This window comes from Chaetodon trifascialis, chromosome 1 (assembly GCF_039877785.1).
Source record: "Chaetodon trifascialis isolate fChaTrf1 chromosome 1, fChaTrf1.hap1, whole genome shotgun sequence".
Classification (NCBI taxonomy): domain Eukaryota; kingdom Metazoa; phylum Chordata; class Actinopteri; order Chaetodontiformes; family Chaetodontidae; genus Chaetodon; species Chaetodon trifascialis.
In genome coordinates, this window is record NC_092056.1 from 10,757,291 (window position 1) to 10,776,952 (window position 19,662).

Below are 19,662 nucleotides of genomic sequence, written 5' to 3' on the forward strand. Positions count from 1 at the left end.
CAACGGTTTTGGAATTGGAGGTGTAGATAGATAACTCCCTGCCATCAACAGAACATGTCATTTATGCAAACTCATTTCAGATGTAGTTCCAGGAAAACAGTCTAGTGAGACAGAAGCTGGAACGCAATACTCTAAATGTTCTTTCTTTTGATTTTCCTCCAGTTCCCGCCTACTGTGACAGGCACTCTTACTTTTTCAGTTTATGACAGATCTGTGTATAGCACAATCAACGAGAGGTCAGGAGAAGAAAGGTTGCCACTCAGGAGTATTGAGATACTACCAGGGAAGACTAGAAGCTAGTGTGGAATAAGGTAAGCAGTTTTACAGTCATGTGCAGTTCCTCTGATAGCCAGTAGGGTTCAGGCCAGTGAAGAACAGGATTACTTGTCTATGCACTTTTCTGCAGATGCTGCTTTGTAAAGCTCTTCTCCCAGCTCCTCCAGGCGCTCTCTTTTGTCCAAATCCTGGTACAGGCCGGAGGGAACCTGGCTCAAGCCGTGCATGAGGCCATAGAGACAACCTGCGATCAGGCCTGTGGCTTCGCTCTCGCCTGAAAAAACAAGAAGTCAAGGTGAGCAGCCTGCATGTTTTATCTGCCAGCGTTTTAAAGTGCTGTGCAGGTGCAGAAAGCTGTGGTCCTCACCTCCATGGAACATGGCTCGTTTACACAGTTCAGCCCAGTCACTCCCTGCTGCTAGAAGAGCATCATAGGCTATCATGGGGGAATCATGACCTCTCCGACCCGCACGGCCCTCTGAGCTCCAGCGCTTATACATCTGGAAGGACGAGGACAGAGTAACAGCAGCGCACTGTTCCTGTTAGAGGTTCTGTTGATGTAAAAAACCTGAAGGCCCTGTTTTCTTTATGAGTCTATTCAGTTTTTTGTGACAGACAGGGAGGATTTACCTTGTCGGTCTCCTCAGCATCATAGCGATCAGGGAACAAAGGTTTGTTCTGTCCTTCCTTGTCTATCTCTCTCTCTTCCAGGTAAAACTGCCACTTGGCTTCAAAGTAGAACCAATTTTCCTGATACTCTACATAGGAATGCAACACACATTACTGGCATTAGCTCATAGTCATGCTCTCTCAGACATATGTGCACACATACTGAAGAGAATGACAAAATATACTGACAAACACATTGATTTACTTTTTTTGTACAGAGATGTCCTAACCTGAATTAATCAACCAAGCTGTAAAACAATGCCTCTTGAACACAGAAGTCACACCTGACATGTGCCGTATGGTCTTCTTGCAGTACTCCTCAGCCCGAGGGATGACCTTCATGAGCTCACGGCCCCAAGTCACAAGAGGTTTCCCCTGGATAGCATAGGATGCAAACAGCGCCGTTGTCAGGGAGCCTAGGAAGCCTGAAGCCGAGAGTGGCACCACGAGTCACTACTGCGCAATCAGCAGCACACTAATCGGCCCTGAGTTCAGATTTGTGTTGATAGGTTAGATTGTCACCTGTGGGGTGGTTGTGGGTCATCCTCCCAATCTCAATGCTGACCTCCACCAGGCTGTCTAGTCTCTCAGGTTGCCAGTATCTCATACCCACACACATGGCCTTAGCAGCTGCCCCGAACCCAGACCCTGGACATAGACACATCCAGACACACATTCTTATATTCTGCAGTTATGTTGGACAAAAAAAAAAAAAAAAAAAGCAGTATTTAAGATCTCCACTGGCCTTTTTCATTGAAGGGTGTATGCCAGGCGAGCAGGAAGTTGTGAGGTTTAAGGTGAACACAGCCCTCCACTGTTGCAGGATCAGGGGCTCTGCCCTGGAGAGACACCATGGCTTCCACATAGAGACGCACCAGCTCCCGGTACAGATCCTCCAGACACCAGTAATCTTGACACATACACACACATACTGAGATGTGACTGAGAGTCATCCATGATTGGCATGCAAGGCAAGATGAGTGGTGCTGCAGTGGGCTAAGTTTAGCCTCAGCCTACCACACCACAGATTAGGACCAGCATGCCTGCAGAGCGAGTGGTGTCACTTCCACACACCATGAGGTCAACTGGGATCCTCGAGCTGAGCCCACAGCCATCCTGCTAGAATTTGTTTATGTGCGTACCATACGTGTGACGGAGTGAAGACAGTGTTGACAAAGAAGCATCACCTCTAATTATTATAATTAAGTGATGCAGGACTTTGAGGAAAGACAGGGACCCTCTCGACTGGGCTGTTCTTCAGATTCTGTGACAGAGGATGAGGGAGGACAGAGTCGAAAGGTGTCTGTCAATGCACCGTTAAATCCTTCAATGAATGTGTGTAAACAGGGAGTTCAGAAAATTGTGATTTTTGTCTTTCTGGTTTAATGTTCTTCTGCTTCAGATATGAATCTGTAATATGTTCAATAAACCCATTTAATAAGCGTGCAGCCAGGAATGCCTTTTAACAGACGAGCCAGTCTGTGCATGTGTGCCGTACATGTGTGCAGGCATTGTGGCTAAATAGGGCCTCCTAATCTCGAAAGATGTCATCACCATTTCACAGGACCGCTGTCATTGACTTTGAGCCGCATCTGCAGCCAAACATGATACCGGCAGATTACGGAGGAGTCTGACCCGCTATTGTTCAGTAAAGGAGAGCTGAGGATCAGCTATTTTGGACTTTTCTGTCCTGGCAACTCCTGGCCACCCTGTGGGGGCTTGAGATGACATTTGAGTGACGGCATTCGTAATGAGGTTTCTCCTGAGATTTTGTCTTTGATGACTGGTAACGAGGATGGATGATGGTATGTCAGCAGGTTTTATCATTCAGGGATGGTCTGCCAGTAAGTGATTAGCAGCTTCCATTGACTGTATAGAAGAAGCTATTCTGGTCCTTCTAAATGTAGACGACCAAAAGCCTGGCTGGACAGGTCTGATGTTGTGTCTGTATGTATTACTGATTAGATAAAGAGAGAAACATTTTTGATTTTTGAAGTTAGATATTATGTGAGATATGTAAAATCTTGATTTGACATTAAAATAAGAGAAAGAAACAAATTAGTGTGTAATCTTGCAGTGATTTCTGCTGTAATCCACCTTTTAGACAATGCTCTGTCATTCTTCTTGACATCAACCCTAAACGTACCTGTTACAAGTGCTTCTGCTGTGGTCATGTGCATCAGCGTTGCATCACTCAGGGGCCAGTTATCAGGGTCCAGTTTCTGAGCCCCCAGTCCCCCCAGAGAGGCCAGCTCCTCTTGGATCTTCTTGCCTGAGGTGCAGCCTTCCCAGCGGCCCTTTTTGTAACCCAAGGCATCACCAACAGCACCCAGAACCATGGCTGCCTTGAATTTCTCCATGATACTGAGCTCTGTTCACGTTGGCTCGGCCAGCTAATCACAGGAAAAAGATCTTCTGACCGAAGCCGTCACACCTCTCCTTGGATTTGGATTGGGATCGCTCCTGGCACGAATAAATGCCAAAATCTGATCTCCTCTCAGTTGTAAGCCTTCTTCTCTACCTCGACAGACTCACAGTTGCAGAACGATGGAAAAAGAACAAACTCTTTTCTCAAACTCCTCAAAACATCCTGAAGAATTTTGCTTAGATTTTCACTTGATGTGAAGCTACCACAGACCTCTGTCTCTGCTACATAATAGCTCTACCAGCCTCTCACCCTCAGAGCTCTCACCCCCAGTTTCTCATCAGTTGTCTCTCAGTACCAAGAGTTGTCACGCACACATAGAAATGAAAGCATCACATTATCAGCCACGGTTTCTTTGTGCTGGGCGGTGGCGAGTTCAGCTGTGATCAGGTGTCTCCTAAAAAGGCAATCCCCATGGCCCCTAAAGCCTCAAAGCTGGACGGCTGAGTATGGGGTGGTCATGGGGGCTGGACGCACGGGAAGAGATGCTAATGTGCTGCAGGGCTGGAGTGAAAGCTCGTCAGCTGGTGCTAGACCATGTTGACATCCCACCCTGCCCATGGGAGGAGGGTAAGAATGGAGCATCACCCCAACCGATGCCTCCCCCACTCCATTAGCCCCCTTCCTTCTTTATGGAAGCTCAACTCTCTAATTCTTACCTCACTATTTTAACCTGATTTATTAATCCTCCTCCTTTAGTTTTCACCCAGTGCCTCAATTTTGCTTGTGAGCTATGCTAATTACACAAATCTGTTTTTCTCAGCCCTTCTTGCTTTTCATGTATCTGAACGTGGCCCTGAACGTACTCAGAGTAACGGTACACAAAGCATTACCAGTAGGGCCAATAATGATGATGATATGCAGCAGGAATGCAACCTGATAAGGGACAACTGTTCCCAAGCTGACATTTTACACACACTCTCAAACACACACTGGAGGGCAGAGTTGTCTCAGCAGGAATATGGAGACTTTTTTGTTCTATTTGCACATCTCTGAAGTCAATCAGCATTTGGCTCACTGTGACCATTTTGAACTTTTAGTAGTATCATTTACAAAATGCTGTTATCCAATCCAAACGGTTGAAGCTCTTGGTTGACATGAGTAAAGCCCTGATGAAATGCATAACACAGGCCATTGAATTGAAGATATATTTTAGCTGCAGTTTTTGCAAACCCTTGCCATGTTGTGATTCATACTGATTTCAGCATTCAATAACTTAAATCAAGTTTCTGGCAACAAAACAAAGTGCTGTACTTGGAGGACAGAAGACCATCTTTTACAAGACTGTTAAAAACAACATGCTTTATTGACAACTTTCTTAAAGAAAACAACGTAGGGTATGCTTCTCTGACATAAACATAATATTTTGTAAATACCTGTTTTCTTGCTGGCAAAAATAATACTGTTTCGATAAGAATGATCTGCATGACTAGAAACAGCTGACCACACATTTGATAAATAAAAACGTACCAAATGTACCATGTTATCAAACTGAATACTGAATGTCATATTTTCTTGCTCCTGAGCCACAGATGATGTCAGATATCAGTCGATGACAATCAGCTGGGAGAAGCTTTCGCACCATCTCACTGTTCCAACAGTCAGAAACACTTTATATTTCATTGCACCTACACATATAGAACTTGCTTAGTTACAAAGACGAACAATATGACACTTTTACTAGCTCCTACAGTGACTGTTTAACAGTCATGATGAAGCTGGTTTCTTTGCCACTCATCTGCATTCAGTCTGAGACTGAAATCATAGTAAATCCCCTTCCTGATCTGCCTCAGCTTCTTAAATTCAACCTCACACACGGCACCATAATTTTATATCTCTAATATGAGAATTTACATACAAGTTTGTCAACTGAAGGAAAACAAATGATAATCATTTCCCCTGTAGTTAGATGGCGACGGGACGGAGAAATCCGGTGCGGGAAAATAATCCATCCATGTCAACACAAAAGGTTTATCACGGTGACAATTGGCAGAACAAGACAGCACTGTTGGCTGCTATTTAAAACAGAAAGCATGATACAGGAAGCCACCTGCTGCTCACTGTGACTGGGAGAGGACTACTGGTACCTGAGCTCGACCTTCTGTCACACTCTTCAGCCGAGAAAGGGGATGTGTTTAACAAACTAGCGTTTATAATTACATATAAAGAGTAACACTCAATCTTGTACGGAAGAAAAGCATTGCTGCACTGACCTCTATGAGTTAAATGACCACATCCTGCTGGATTTGCTCAGCTCTCATATACTTGTGACCACATCCAGCTGTGACGTAGTGTTGGACTACAGTACATTGAGACATGCTATACTGCACAGCCACCCCTAGATGGCAGTGTAAGCACTGTTCTTATCACTGTATTAGTTCCATGCTTAACATCCTGCCATTGCCGTGCATTTACTAATCCAGGAAAAGCAACAGACTTAAACCTCAAACAGTGTATGCAAACAGCTCAAATGCTCCTGGCTGGGATGTAGATGTTCATGTAAAAAGTCTAGTATGTAAGTGAACTTACTGTCATGTAGACTGAGTAGCTCTGTAGCTGTACACAGTGGTGCCTGATAAAGAAAACCTACGACAACAGAAAAAGTGGTTAATCAGTGCAGTTTGTAGAGTTGGAAAGCCATCATCACCTGGATAATAGAAAACAGTCAGTTCCTCTTCGTGTACAGCAGTTTACACACCACAGAACTAAAGTGTGTGTAATGCAGTAGCAGTTTAAAAATGAGGATCCTAAAGGTTTCTAATGTACTAATCATGATTCTAAATGTCATTACCTGTTCTCTCAGATATACGTTTTAGCTCTTCTTAAACGGATTCTATTGATATTCCTTTGCGTACAGCATTTTACAGCTGTAACAGTAGAGATTCTGCTGGTGCTGAGCTCAAAAAGCATGCTGCTCCATCCAGTTCTCAGCCTGAATACAAAACACGGATCTGAACTTCTCTCACTGTTGCTCAGTTGAGGTGAATCAGAATTGCTTACCTTCTGAGTATAATAAAACCAAATGAAAATATTTAGCACTGTATTGTAAAAGAGGCAATATGTTAAACCCCCATCCCCCCACCAACACACACACACACTCAAAATGATGAGCTAGCACACTTTCTCTCTGCTCTCAGAGTGATTGTCAGAGAGCTACACATTCGTAAATCTCAGTGAAAATTATGTAGATGTCTTTTTTTTTGTGTCTCTCCTGCTTAACATCCATGGCACCGCTTCACGCTAGCTGACAAAAACATGCAGATTTTAACGTACGGTTCCATTCGCAATTGACGATGAAAGAGGCCACGTCCTACTGCATCTATAACTTAATCCTCTGTGTATGCTGCAGGTTCACCGGTACTGTGCTCCTCTTCATGCCAAGGGTGCAGGTTAGTGAGCCAAGTCCACAGCAGCAGTTTGAAGCTGCACCCATTGGTGATCTGCCTATGAGTGACGAGCTTTTGGGCACCCATCGTTTCCATATTGCGATTACAAAGTCTTGCCTTGCCAGCAGACGTCAACAACACAAACATCATCTCTCTCTCCTGCTGATTCCCCTCCTGCTTTCCTCTCCGATCTGGTGTTTCCAGGTCACTCCCCAGCCACGGCGTCTTTATGCAGATGGAAGAACAATCTGAACGACAAGCTGCAGACAGACTTATTGAGAAGTAGTCTCTTTTTGGCTCATTTGTATAAAAATCCTCATTCAGAAAAAAGAAAATTGGGAGAAAGACAAACTCCGTCCGCTGCATAACGCTGGGACAAACACTATGTCATGTTGCGCTTACTCCCCGTCACGATCGGCCGAGCAAACTCCACAAAGTCATCTATGAGGACAGGCCATGCCCCTGAGGACAGAGACAAACAGTGAATATTACTTACAATGCAGTGACTTAATTCATCAAAGCAATGAGCCATTCAGGTTTCAAGTGGCTGGGACTCAATAATCACAGGTGCCCCCTGCTGGCCTGAAATGAAGAGAGACTGGATTCTGCAGTGTGCTATACAATTTCTAATAAAAGAAAAAGGTTGAAGAACTGGCTGTGTTCAACCTCTCCACTGGGTCCAAGGCAAAAAAACCCCCCACCAATATCCCAGAGAAGCATGCAGGGATGAGGAAGAAGCTTAATGTTTCTGTGCATACAGAACTACTGTTCTGGTACCGTCAGATTTACTGAGACAGCTTGGTGCAAATCAATTACTGTTTGCCACATATTCGATAGTTTACTCAGAGAAAAGATGTGGTGGAATTTAGAGTGAATTTGACTGTGCGTGTGCCACTGATCACTGAGTGTTCGTCTTTTTTGTGGAATTAACCACTAAAATGTACACACATTGAGCACGTTCTGGCCTTTATCCCGAGGGCTTTAATAATCTAAATAATCTCACCTTCCTCATCGTAGTTTGACATGTCGTCTGCAATCATATTGCCGAAGTCCAGAAGGAGGTTCCACGTGTCCTTGGGAATTGAGCGCTTGTGATGCTCCTGAATGCAGCACAGTAAGAGGAAAAGAGCAGGAGTCAAACATCATGGTATCAGAAGTACCTGTGCCTTGTGAAATCAATTCAACAGTCCGGAAGTAAATACTAACTTTGTGAAACTAAGTCACTGACAATGTGTGAAAACATTTTGTTTTGTTGTATTTGACTGCATTCTCCCATAAGGTGGTTTCTAATAGTTCTGCTTCTCCATATGCAGTGTGTATAAAACATACAGGCAACTGAAAATAACAGGGTGTCACAAAAATGTCCTCTCTCACCAGCAGGAAGCGGTTCCAGAGATCCAAAAACTTGAAGCGACCTGTGAGAACTAGATTCCAGTAAGCAACGGCCATCTCGAGGTCTGGGTCACAAAGTGGAATAAGATGAGAAATCAGATTAAACTGATCTGCACCTTTGAAACATCAGGGTATCTTTTTTTGTGGTTGTGCTCACCTAAACCTTTCTGGCCGGGGTTCTTGGCAAAATTGAAGGTAAACTGGTAGAAGTCTTTGAACTTCCCTGTGTCTTTCAGCTCCTGTTCTAGTCTGGGAAGGATTGCCTTGAGTTTTTCAGGACTGTCACAGCTACAGGAGACATTGACAAAAAAAAAACATATATATATATTATGAGCAGTGCTGAACTGCACATACAAACTGGTACAATCTGAAGTCTGACGTTTGTGTGTACATGACACAATTTAAAAATTCTGACAGAATATACAGTTTGAGATTCAATATCGGTGCTCATAGAAGCACTTTAATAAACATATCATGGACATGTCAAATGTTGTGGATTTCAGTGACAGCGCTGCTCACCCGAGCTCAGCCATGCCGTCCAGGAACTCTTTCCTGCTGAACTCGCACTGCGTGGCCGCCCTGAACTTCCATGCTACCACAAGGATGCTCATGCTAGCCGGGTCCAGGGTCAGGTCATCACAGAACTGCTGGATCCCATCAATGCCTATCTTATTCTCATCCTGGGGGTCTGCAAAGAGAGCTCAGAGTGAGCAAAGCAAGTAGACAGAGCTGATATTAACATGAACTTTGAACCTTGATTAAGGTCAGGTAACAGTTTACCTTTGTATCTGTTGTAAAGCTGTTCCAGCTTCTTGCGGTCCACTGAGGTTTTCATGGATTCTTTGTAGTAGAGGTCTGGATTCTGGAAGTAGTTGTCTGTGGCGACTTCTAGTTTCCAGTCATTCTGCGTCAGGCAGTACACAGCTGTCCTCTCCCCGGCCTGTGTGAAGGACATGAACTGCCGAACCTTGTCCTTCTGCGATGACTTCAACTTGTGCTGATAGAGAAGCAGGCACACAGGTAAGTGCAGTGCTGGAGTAGGCACACACGCACACGCACGCACGCACGCACACGCGCGCACACACACACACACTTCATGCTGAAGTGGTGCATATGACCAAACAAATGAACAGTTCATCAAATGATCACAACCTGTCTGCTTCACACACAACCTGGACCTTCAGGAATCCGACTCGATCTGCTTTGTCCTATAATCCATTTTTAGTTAAATGGGAGAGAGAGACATCCATGTGGACATCAGCATTTACACAGCCAAAACTTTCTAAACATCTGACAGAGAATGCATTGGTTTGCTTTCCATTAGAACCTCCTGGCTGGAAACTAGTTCCTGTACTTCATCCGCATCCAAAAATAGCTTGTTGTGGATTATACTTGACACGTGCCATGACTACAAGATCTGGTATACGTACCATGCGTGCAACAGCCTACATATATATACGTGCATTAAGGGAAACGCAAACACTGTCATTTCCAGTCGCACCGCCACAATGTTTCGTTGGTTCACAAAAATACCTCCTCCTCGGGTTAATGCATCGGGAGGATTGCACGTCTTTGCAGAACTGCAGACCTGACCCACCCGATGATCAAACAGCAAATGCACCATGACAGGCCATGTTCGGCGACCCAGTTTTCCCGGGGAGGGGACGAGTGATCCTGCAGGCTCTCTGCTGACCCGAGGCAGCAGCGTAGGCGAGTTACCAAAAAGGGAAAGGTACGTGCTGCGAGTGCGGGTGTCCGATCTCAAAATACCAACAACTGACCTTCCATTTCCCTCATATTCCCGACACACATCACCCTGACAATGCGACACTTGGCTGAGGACACCCCGATCCCCAGTATCGATGTGTCCCCTTTACGTCAGTGACAGTCGTTACCGGGTTTTGGACTTGTTTAACAGAGCTAAAGAATCGCCCCGGTTTCTTGTTTTTAATCTTACCTACCATTTTATCACACGCTGTTTTGGCCCACTTGATATCCAATTACCCCTGGTGCGCATGCGCGACAGCAACTGCGCTACTGTACGGTCACTGGATTCATGGGAAATGTAGTTCTGTAGCGCGGTAATCGCGCAGGCCGTGTTTCAAATAACTTTAGTGCAACAGCTTTAAAAGTATTTTCTTGTTGTCAGTGTGCTTCAGCTGAAATACGTTTAAGGGAAAATGTCACATTCTGAGTTTGCATCAAACTGTCTGTTACCGCCTCATCCAAAACACGTTTTGGGAAAGACAGTCGATGAAACACAGCTTTGAACTTATTTAAGACGTGTTGTTGTTTTCTAAAACGAAATTTCATTATGTTACGCAAACACTGAGTTGAGGCCAAACAGATTTAACCAGGGAGCAGACTAGCACAACTCGAGTGCACTTGACACGGCCGAGCAACAAAACATTAAACATCTGAAAACTACAACTCCCATATCAAAGCTGATAAACGATGTTTCGGAAGTAGTCTATAAATGGATCCAAGTTACATCGACGCGATTATATCCAGAAACAATGCAGTTGTTGTTCAGTTTTTTCTGCAGTTCATTTTGTCACACTGTCATATGTCCCGATGAGCTGTTTCCAAAAAAGTTGTAGGTATTAATGTACACAACAGCTATGTAGCTAGTGTTAGCAAAGTTGTGTTAGCCTTAACGTTGTGTCATGGGAGTGTGTGGACTCAGCTGGCTGGAGCTGGTCTGACAGCTTTGAGGAATTTGAGAGCTACCTTAGCTTTACTCACAGCTCCAAAATAGACAACGAGTTGAACTTTAAACACACTAAAACTGCTCAGGGATTTCTTCAAGAGCAGCGTACCTACCTGGACGAAGTGGCGTTACGTTAGCATCCCACTGCTAGCAAGAATAACGTTACCAACGGTTGGAGGTCGAGGTAAACACGAAGTTGGTCGCCAAGTAAAGTGGTGAACGCCTGCATCGACGCTGGCTTCAGCTATGTGGCAGTGGAGGAGGGGTGGAGGTGGTGGTGGTGGTGCCGTAACGTACAACAGCATGATTGTTCGCTTCTTCTTCAGCTTCTCTTTCAGCCGTGCAGCGGAGCTGAGAGCCAGGACGTTTCGCAGGTACTTCCAGCCTTTCTTTATTTCTACATTGATGTGCTGAGTGAAAATAGTGCATTAGTCTGCGTTTGAGCAAATTCATCATTTCACCGCCCTGTGGTGTTTCCTGGTGTGTGTGAAACGTCGTTCATGTCCGGGTTGTGTATTCAGTTTTGTATGAGGTGACTCCTGGCAGTCATGATTTCTTTGATTTTCATTGTCAGGATGATGTCACTTGTTTCAGCTGCTTGTATTATTAATTTAAATGTGTCCGTCAGTGTAGAATAACATCCAGTTTTGGGGGTAACCCAGAGTGACAACCTGTCAAAACTTGCTGGTGGAAAGCAAACTTCCCAAGTATTTGTACTGAATAATAACTCTATTGAATTCCTTGTACATTGAGTGTTGACATATGATGCCACTTTTTATTTTCCCTTACACACCACTGTAACACACAGCTACAGTTGCAAGTTGTTTAACATTGTTATGATCAGTTTATATGGCGTCTGTTGCATTATTTTAGAAGAATCCACTCAACACTTTGCAAATGCTGTTGATTTTCAGTGACACTGGCAAAGAGGCTGCAGTCCAGGCGTAGGAGGGACGACAGAGGAGCAATTTGGAAAGTAAACATCCTTCAGCTTGACTCATGCTCACAGAGGTGCGGCCCGGCTTGACTGAGCTGAATGCATTCACTCATTATGCTGTTGTAGTAAAAAACTGTAAGCAAGCATGCAGTGTCCGGGTAGGAGAAGCCACAGTTGACAGTAAAGGAGCTTCTTAATCTGGCACAGTTTGTATTGCAAGCATAGAAATGCAGCATGGAATGAGGCAGAATGGCGAGCGCTACTTGTGGTTTTACTGTAAATGTAACGTGCTCGGTCAGTCTGTGCACTTAACACATCATGACAAGGTGTCATTAACTACTTAAAGCAGGCAGAAGAACAGGCCACAGGTATGTAGACACAGCTGTTGCTTAAGGCCTTTCAGGTAAAGCTGAAACTTCTTGCAGCTGTCAGACTACACAACAAAAACTGCTCCAAGTAATCTGTAAATTATCTGTGCAATAATCTGTGCAATCCAACCTGTACATAACAGTCTGCAAATACAGTTTATAATTTCTTAAGATGATGTTTATTTCTATTACACTCTTTTGTATATACTTATTGTTTTTACTCTATCCACTTTATTGGTGCTGCTGTAGACTGGAATTTGCGGGACTAATAAAGGAATATTGAATTGAATTGAATTGAATTGAATTGAATTGAATTGAATTGAATTGAATTGAATTGAATTGAACTGTCTCCTGAGATGACTGTGCGAAGAAGCACAGAGGTCATTCAACGGCATAAATGCCAATTCTTTTAATTCTATATCTTTATTATTAACAACAAGTCCCAAGAAAAGGCGAAAACAATGTGTTAGTCCACCTCTCGATATTCCCCTTTCAGCTGGGCAAACATTACTCAAACGAGTAGTGTATTGATTAGGGACTATTTTCTGCGGTGGATTTGTTGAGATGTGTGACTCACTGATATGTTTTCAATTGTTTTTGGACAGCAACAGGGCGCAAAGACATTCAGCTCTATCAGGCTTTGGATACAAAGACAATATTTGTTCATAGAATCGGCTCATTGTTTCTTTTCAAGTGATTTGTTGACAGTAAGAAAAATGTAATTTTAACCCTCCCAATGTCAACACTTTGCTTTTTGTGTCCATATATACCGCTGTATTCTTCTCCCTATTGTTTTTTTTTTTGTTCATCTTTGTAACCGATACCCTTCCCACTGTCGTCTGTGTTGCTCTTTCTTTTTCCATTCCCAGGTTTCTTTTTCTTTATCGATCTCCACCCTTGGGTGAAGACAGAAGTCGTGGTTTGGATGCAGGTTGTGTGTTGGCTGCTGTGCCTTGGCACGGCGGGGGCGCTTGCCTTGCTGCAGAAAGACCAGGTGGCCAAGCTTTATCGGAGCCAGGGGCCCGCGTATGGCCAAAGCTGGGTGGCCAGTAACTGCAAGCGGCTGGTGGGTCTCCTGCATCAAAAGAATGTTGTTGTCAAGAAGCTGGCAGCCGCTGCTAATGCTGTGGGACAAGACCGGGCCCTTTCAGAACCCGAGAGGCACTTCCAGGTACCAGACTGAGAGTAAATACCAGATGGAGCTACGGCCCTCTGTTTGGATCATAATGCTGTGATTTGTTAGTGATCGTTTAGCTGTATTTTCTGTCACCCTGACGCAGTGCATGGTGTGTAAGTCATAACATCCACAACTCTTCAGTGTGTTGCCTTTGTCTGCGTGTTGACACAATAGCTCACCAATAATACATGTTCATATTTCATACATGAGAGGAGATGACCTGATTAGATTAGAGCAGCAGCTAAAGCCTTGATTCAAAGAAAAGTTGAGACGTTATATAAAACCTCACTCCATCCTCGCTTGTCAACGACTGAGCCTTTCCTGGTGGCTCCTTTCATGCCCAATCGTGATACTATCAGCTGTCACCAATGAACCTTTTTACCTGTGGACTGTTCCAAACAGGTGTTTTTGGAGCATTGCACAACTTTCCCAGTCTTTTGTTGCTCCTGTTCCAACTTGTTTGAAACATGTTGCTGCATCAAATTCAGATTAAGCATTGTTTACAACAATCAATGAAGCTGAGGTCAAACATTAATTATATTGTTATTGTGTTGTTTGGCAGGTTAAATGGTTCTTGTTGAATCACTGTAAATCATTTTCACATCTCAGAGTAATGACCCTTCTTCCCATTATAGCCTGTGTTATGCAGCTCTGCTCTGTCCTTTTTATCATGTCCGATTTCTGATGAAGACATGTAACCTGCTCTTGTCTTGTGTTTCAAAATAAGAACCACATACAGGAGCTTGAGTGATAGAAGATGTCAGACATCGCACAGGTTAATGTCTGACTGACGTCTCCCTGTCTGCGTTCAGGTTCATACTCTGGAGGTTTTCCAGAAGGAGCTGAATGAGAGCGAGCGCCTGGTGTTCCAGGCGGTGCACAGCCTGCAGAGGGCGCTGCAGGGAGACTACAAGGATGTGGCCAACATGAAGGAGAGCAGCAGACAGAGGCTGGAGGCCCTCAGGGAGGCAGCCATAAAGGTGAGCAGTGGTCAGTCTTATTTCATGGGGATTACGTCAGAGTGTAGGACAGATATATACTGTATTCAGTCAGTCTAAGAGAACTAAGATAAGTTTCTGATGCAAGAAATATATCCAGAAATGTTTGGACAACAGTCTAAAACTCTAAGATATTCAGTTTAAAGCAAATTCATGGCTAGTTTATGAAACTTAAAAGTTTAAAAAAAAAAAATTTTTCATCTCTAGATGTGATCATATCATGATGTCATTCACCGTTGTCCAAATGAATTATTTTAAACAAAATTTGAACCACCATCGTCCACCTCTATGTCAAAGTATAACATCATGTATAATTGCATATGTCCTATGAGTGTATTTAGTCTGAATCTCCTTGGTGTGCTAACCGCCACATGCATCTTTTGCTAACATGTTTGTATAACCTGCTTGCTAATACACAGCTGTCTGTTGGGTTTTGTTCTCACCGTTCAGGAGGAACAGGAGTATGTGGAGCTGGTGGCTGCTGAGAAGCACCAGCAGGAAGCCGCTAAGAGCGCTTTAGCCCAGAACAAGACTCTGTCCATGCTGGATGAGATCCTGGAGGACGTCAGGAAGGCAGCAGACCGGCTGGAGGAGGAGATCGAGGAGCACGCCTTTGACAACAACAAACAGGTAGCACATTACACAATCCTGTGGCTGCAACAGCAGATCATCAAATTTCGCCTGACTCATATTCTCGCTGTTGTGTAGATGAAGGGAGTAAACGTAGAGGCGGTGTTGAGAGTGGAGGATGATGAGGAAAATGGCGGGAAGAGGAAGAACAAGTCCCAGAAGAAGGAAGTGGAGGATGACCTGGGACTGAGCATGCTCATCGACTCACAAAACAACCAGTATGTCCTGACCAAACCACGAGACTCCACTATACCGAGAGCAGACCATCACTTCATCAAGGTGGGTTTATTCCTCCCACTCAGGTCCGATCCCATTTTATCCAGGCTGCTTAAAAAATGGAAACCAATTTGTTTGGTACCCTTATGTATGATCAGTTAAAGGGTACCCAAATTTGACCCCCAAGCTTGTTGCAACATGTATGTGCAGGACTTGGTGTCGGTGGTGATGTTGTCCCTGCCCTGTGGTTGGATTTGCACTCTGCTCGGTCTTCCTCCCATGTTTGGATATATCGTCTGTGGGGTCCTACTCGGTCCATCTGGCCTCAACAGCATCAAGGTGTGTGTGTGTGTGTGTGTGTGTGTGTGTGTGTGTGTGTGTGTGTGTGTGATTGCATCATCAGACTTAAAGAACAGTACCTTGTCTTCATTCACTTCGTGTGCTGGTTGTTCTTGTCAGCATCTGCCTCTGTGTCTTGCAGTCGATGGTCCAGGTGGAGACTCTGGGGGAGTTGGGTGTGTTCTTCACTCTCTTTGTGGTGGGACTGGAGTTCTCACCTGAGCGCCTCCGAAAGGTAAATAAGAGATTTGGATGTACAATAATGTCCACTTTCATCCAACTCTGATGTTTCATAGTTTAAGATAAACCTGCTTATACTGCAGTTAGTTACCCACTTCCATAAAGTGGGTTGATATCTGTGTATACATACTGTTGTGACTAATTGTCTGTATACTTTCTTCCTCTGTTGTTCTACTGCCCCCTTGTGGCGTAGCATACCAACACTGTAAACGCTAACACAAAAACACCCATATTGCTTATGTGTGTGTAGGTATGGAAGACATCAATCCAGGGGTCATGCTACCTGAGTCTGCTGATGGTGGGGGCCGGTCTGTTTTGGGGACAAGTCCTGCATATTCGACCCACCCAGACTGTCTTCATTTCCACTTGTCTCTCCCTGTCCAGCACTCCGCTAGTGTCCCGCTTCCTAGCAGGGGGGTCCAGAGGAGACAAAGAAGGTACGTAGGTACATCTGTGCACATAAATGAGCACAGATGTGCATCGTGATGTCAGCTAAGTCAAGGTTGTGACCAAAGCAGGTAAAGGTCACCCCTGAAACAGAGCAAGGAAAGAAATCTTTTGAATGCTGTCGTAGTAACAACCCATTCAGCTGGACAGTATACAGCAGATTTCACTGTATAAATAGCATTTTGACTTGAATTAAAAGTACCATAGACGATTGGTCAATAATGTGAGTGTGTGCATGTGTGTGTGAAACAGGCGACCTGGACTACAGCAGCGTTCTCCTCGGCATGTTGGTGATGCAAGATGTTCAGCTCGGTCTCTTAATCGCCATCATGCCGACTCTGATCCAGGCACAGAGTGGGTCAGTTAGGTCAAGTAGTCCTTTTTTGTTCCTGCATGCGCCCTCTTCTAACCAAACACAGTCTCACACACACACGCACAGTATATTTGAATCTGTTGTCGACTTTGTGAAACACAGCTTCCTGTTTGGAAGTCTGCACGTGTTATGCCTCCTGGCCCAGGTCCTGGTCTCTCTGGCTGCTGTGCTGCTGCTGTGTTTGTTGCTCAAGTCATTCCTGATTGGCCCTTATTACAAGAAGCTGCATGCTGAGAGCAAAGGCAACAAGGAGATCCTGGTGCTGGGGATGGCAGCTTTTGTCTTTCTCATGCTGACGGTATGCACATTGCTGTCCTTCCTGTTCAATATCTTCCCTTTTTTTCATTTGTTTTCCCGCATTTCTCTCCAAATGTAGTATTGTTTAACCTTTCCGCGGTTGATTTTTCTCTTGCTCACTGACACTGCAGGTGACAGAGTTTTTGGATGTCTCTATGGAGCTGGGCTGTTTCCTGGCCGGAGCGTTGCTGTCCACGCAGGGTCACATGGTTACCGCCGAGGTCATGGGATGCATCGAGCCAATCAGAGACTTCCTCGCCATCATCTTCTTCGCCTCTATCGGTCAGATTTAATACAGATCTAAGCTTTATGATCATATTGCACCTTTGTATGCTTGACAGTCAAACTTAACTGATCTTATGCGGTTGTGTGACGCTGCAGGACTCCACGTGTTCCCGACCTTCGTGCTGTATGAACTCACCATTCTGCTGGTGCTAACGCTCTCACTCGTCATCATGAAGGTACAGCGCTTTTCTCTTTTCTTTTTTCTCTTTTCAGTTGTCCAGCTCACCTTTGCAACACTCTCAGTCCCTGCTCTCACACCTTTACTCCTCATTTCCTCCCAGTTCGTGATGGCCGTACTGGTGCTGTCGGCCATCTTGCCTCCAGGCTCTCGACACATACGGTGGATTGTGTCAGCTGGTCTGGCTCAGGTCAGCGAATTCTCCTTCGTCTTGAGCAGCCGTGCACGTCGTGCTGGCATCATTTCCAGAGAGGTCAGTGATCGATCATTTTGAACTTTCTGCCTTGTGAAGCACTTTGCAACCTGTGTTTTGACAAGGACGGGATGCAACAACTGTATCAATTACCAAAATTTAGGTCAATTCATTGATTAACTGTTTTGACTCTACAGTGAAGATTATTATTACGTCTGAAATTATATGTCTGGTTGATCAGCTTTCTGCTGAAAGTCTTCAGCTTCAACAAATAAGCCAATAAAAACAGATAATTCGATTTTCTCTGTCTATTTTCGACGTGTCCCTCTCTCTGCTCAGGTGTACCTGCTGGTTCTCAGTGTCACCACCCTCAGTTTGCTGCTGGCTCCAGTGCTGTGGAGAGTCACCACACACAAATGGGTTCCCCGAGCTGAACGCAAAACACTCACATGACCTGGCTGGCTTCAGGGCCAAAAGGTTCCCAGTGTCACTCTTACAAAGCTGACAGCGGCGTCACGAGGAGCAGAAGTTAAGTCTGATGTATTTGACCAGTGAGAAAGGCTCTCACGTTAATGCGTATGATGAAATGGACCAAATCCTCCTCTTCTTCTTCGTGATTTCACAGACTCAGTGCAATTCATCCTCATCAGCTGCATTTTGACTTGAGAATGCCGTCTTCAGACTGTTGTAAAGGTCTTCTGCTTTGTATCATTCACTACATTCTTCTCTCCATGTCCTGGACTGTCCACCCTCACCAGTGTTTACATAAAGTTACTGACACTATCAGATCTTATTTGACAACGCGTAGTAAAATATCATGTCAGGTAATATCTGTCAAACTGCAACAAAGCTAAATGCCTCCACTGCTTTAGCAAAAGTCAACTTTCCTTGATAACAAGCACACCTGCTCGATGGGTCAATGAAGCACAAGTACTTGATATCCTTCCAGTTCTGACGCCTATAATGCACTTTATGCGTTATGAAGACATTCTCCACCGTCTGTGTGAATGGTTTTGTTTTCCATTGTAAGTCAGTGAAATTGTTGTTTCTGCACTTTCAACTCCACGTATTCCTTGTAACAATCCCAGGGACCAAATCAGAGGGTTCAACTTCATGTTTTCTTTCTTTTTTCATGTCTGAGTGAAATGTTTGGATTTTTTTTATACAGAAAACATTTTTTGTGACTTAAAATTTAGCTACATTCCTGTTTTTGACCATCTCACATTATTATTTCTGATAAGTGGTTATTAGAAAGAAAGATTTTGACTCCTAACTGAAGTGCAAACCTTATATCTGCTGTATTTAATATATGGTAGTTGTAGTTTATTCTAGTCATTGTAGAGCTGTGAATTTAGCTGTGAGGCCGCACTCGAGCATTACCTAAGAAGTACAGTAACTCCTTTTACAAAGACTCTTCCCTCACTGACTATTTATGCTTAAGACACATTAGTAAGCAATGCAGATAAAGAAACCGATGACATGAACTCACAAGAACAAAAAAATGTTCATTAGAATGTATTTAGTGATGAAAAATCCTGCACTAGTTACCACTGAAGACTTATGTGCCTGAGCTCTGCACTACAAGTAAGACTTAAAAAGAGTATAATCTCAGAGAGCACCTCTGTGGCTTCTCACGCTGGAAATGTCCTTGTCTTAGCTCCCACAATGTGCAATGTAAATGTATGTATGTATCTACATACATGTTAGATTTTGTTTTATGTGTAAAAGGTTTCTTTTTATATTTCCTGCAGTATGTTAACACAGAGGGTTACTTTTCTTTATGCAAAGTGGATTGGGTTTAGCTACTTGTTGTCGATGACCATCACTGAAGCTTCCAGGCTCAAAGAAATACTGTTTTCATCAAGATGTTCACACATTTTTTAAGTTTTTTAATTGATTTATGTATTTATTAAAATGAGAAATACTGATGTTTTTGCCGTGTTTACTCTGCTTCTCTGGATTTCTAAAAAAAGTCCTTGCATGTTGTAAAATCTAAGATGAGGAGGGGGCATACCCGTGCTCTATAAGGACATTTTTAAAAGTTCAGCACATTTCTCTACAATTTTACTACCTTTGAGTTTCTCAACAGGCCTCCCTTCTAAATGTGTTGAGTCACAGACCTCCTA

At 44.0% G+C, this 19,662-nt stretch overlaps 3 protein-coding genes across 12 annotated transcripts; 1 reads left to right on the forward strand and 2 right to left on the reverse strand.

The window, feature by feature from the left end:
- Positions 1-380: 380 nt before the first annotated feature.
- On the reverse strand, positions 381-3,305 carry adprhl1 (ADP-ribosylhydrolase like 1). Its single transcript, XM_070988593.1, has 7 exons — positions 3,092-3,305; positions 1,691-1,855; positions 1,468-1,593; positions 1,230-1,370; positions 907-1,034; positions 644-776; positions 381-550 (listed from the first exon to the last, which is right to left on the reverse strand). The coding sequence occupies exons 1-7, from the start codon at positions 3,303-3,305 to the stop codon at positions 381-383; spliced, it is 1,077 nt and encodes a 358-aa protein (XP_070844694.1).
- Positions 3,306-4,648: 1,343 nt separating this feature from the next.
- Positions 4,649-11,085, reverse strand: dcun1d2b (DCN1, defective in cullin neddylation 1, domain containing 2b). 4 transcript variants are annotated; one of them, XM_070988889.1, is made up of 7 exons: positions 10,972-11,085; positions 8,929-9,145; positions 8,668-8,836; positions 8,306-8,436; positions 8,131-8,213; positions 7,760-7,856; positions 4,649-7,218 (listed from the first exon to the last, which is right to left on the reverse strand). In XM_070988889.1, the coding sequence occupies exons 2-7, from the start codon at positions 9,101-9,103 to the stop codon at positions 7,139-7,141; spliced, it is 735 nt and encodes a 244-aa protein (XP_070844990.1). In that variant the 5' UTR covers positions 9,104-9,145; positions 10,972-11,085; the 3' UTR covers positions 4,649-7,138. The 4 variants fall into 4 exon arrangements, with proteins under 4 accessions (XP_070844990.1, XP_070844909.1, XP_070844822.1 ...); XM_070988808.1 differs by lacking the exon at positions 10,972-11,085 and adding an exon at positions 10,110-10,172 and having other exon boundaries at positions 4,655-7,218; XM_070988721.1 differs by lacking the exon at positions 10,972-11,085 and adding an exon at positions 9,746-10,130 and having other exon boundaries at positions 4,655-7,218.
- Positions 10,605-19,467, forward strand: tmco3 (transmembrane and coiled-coil domains 3). Of its 7 annotated transcripts, none has more exons than XM_070988282.1 (15): positions 10,605-11,232; positions 11,773-11,869; positions 13,033-13,334; positions 14,153-14,320; positions 14,789-14,968; positions 15,047-15,247; positions 15,395-15,523; positions 15,666-15,758; positions 16,014-16,200; positions 16,463-16,577; positions 16,686-16,881; positions 17,012-17,162; positions 17,262-17,341; positions 17,447-17,596; positions 17,876-19,467. In XM_070988282.1, the coding sequence occupies exons 3-15, from the start codon at positions 13,089-13,091 to the stop codon at positions 17,987-17,989; spliced, it is 2,010 nt and encodes a 669-aa protein (XP_070844383.1). In that variant the 5' UTR covers positions 10,605-11,232; positions 11,773-11,869; positions 13,033-13,088; the 3' UTR covers positions 17,990-19,467. The 7 variants fall into 7 exon arrangements, with proteins under 7 accessions (XP_070844383.1, XP_070844256.1, XP_070844563.1 ...); XM_070988155.1 differs by having other exon boundaries at positions 10,627-10,748; positions 11,185-11,232; positions 13,027-13,334; positions 16,463-16,881; XM_070988462.1 differs by having other exon boundaries at positions 10,648-11,232; positions 16,463-16,568.
- The last annotated feature ends 195 nt before the right edge of the window (positions 19,468-19,662 follow it).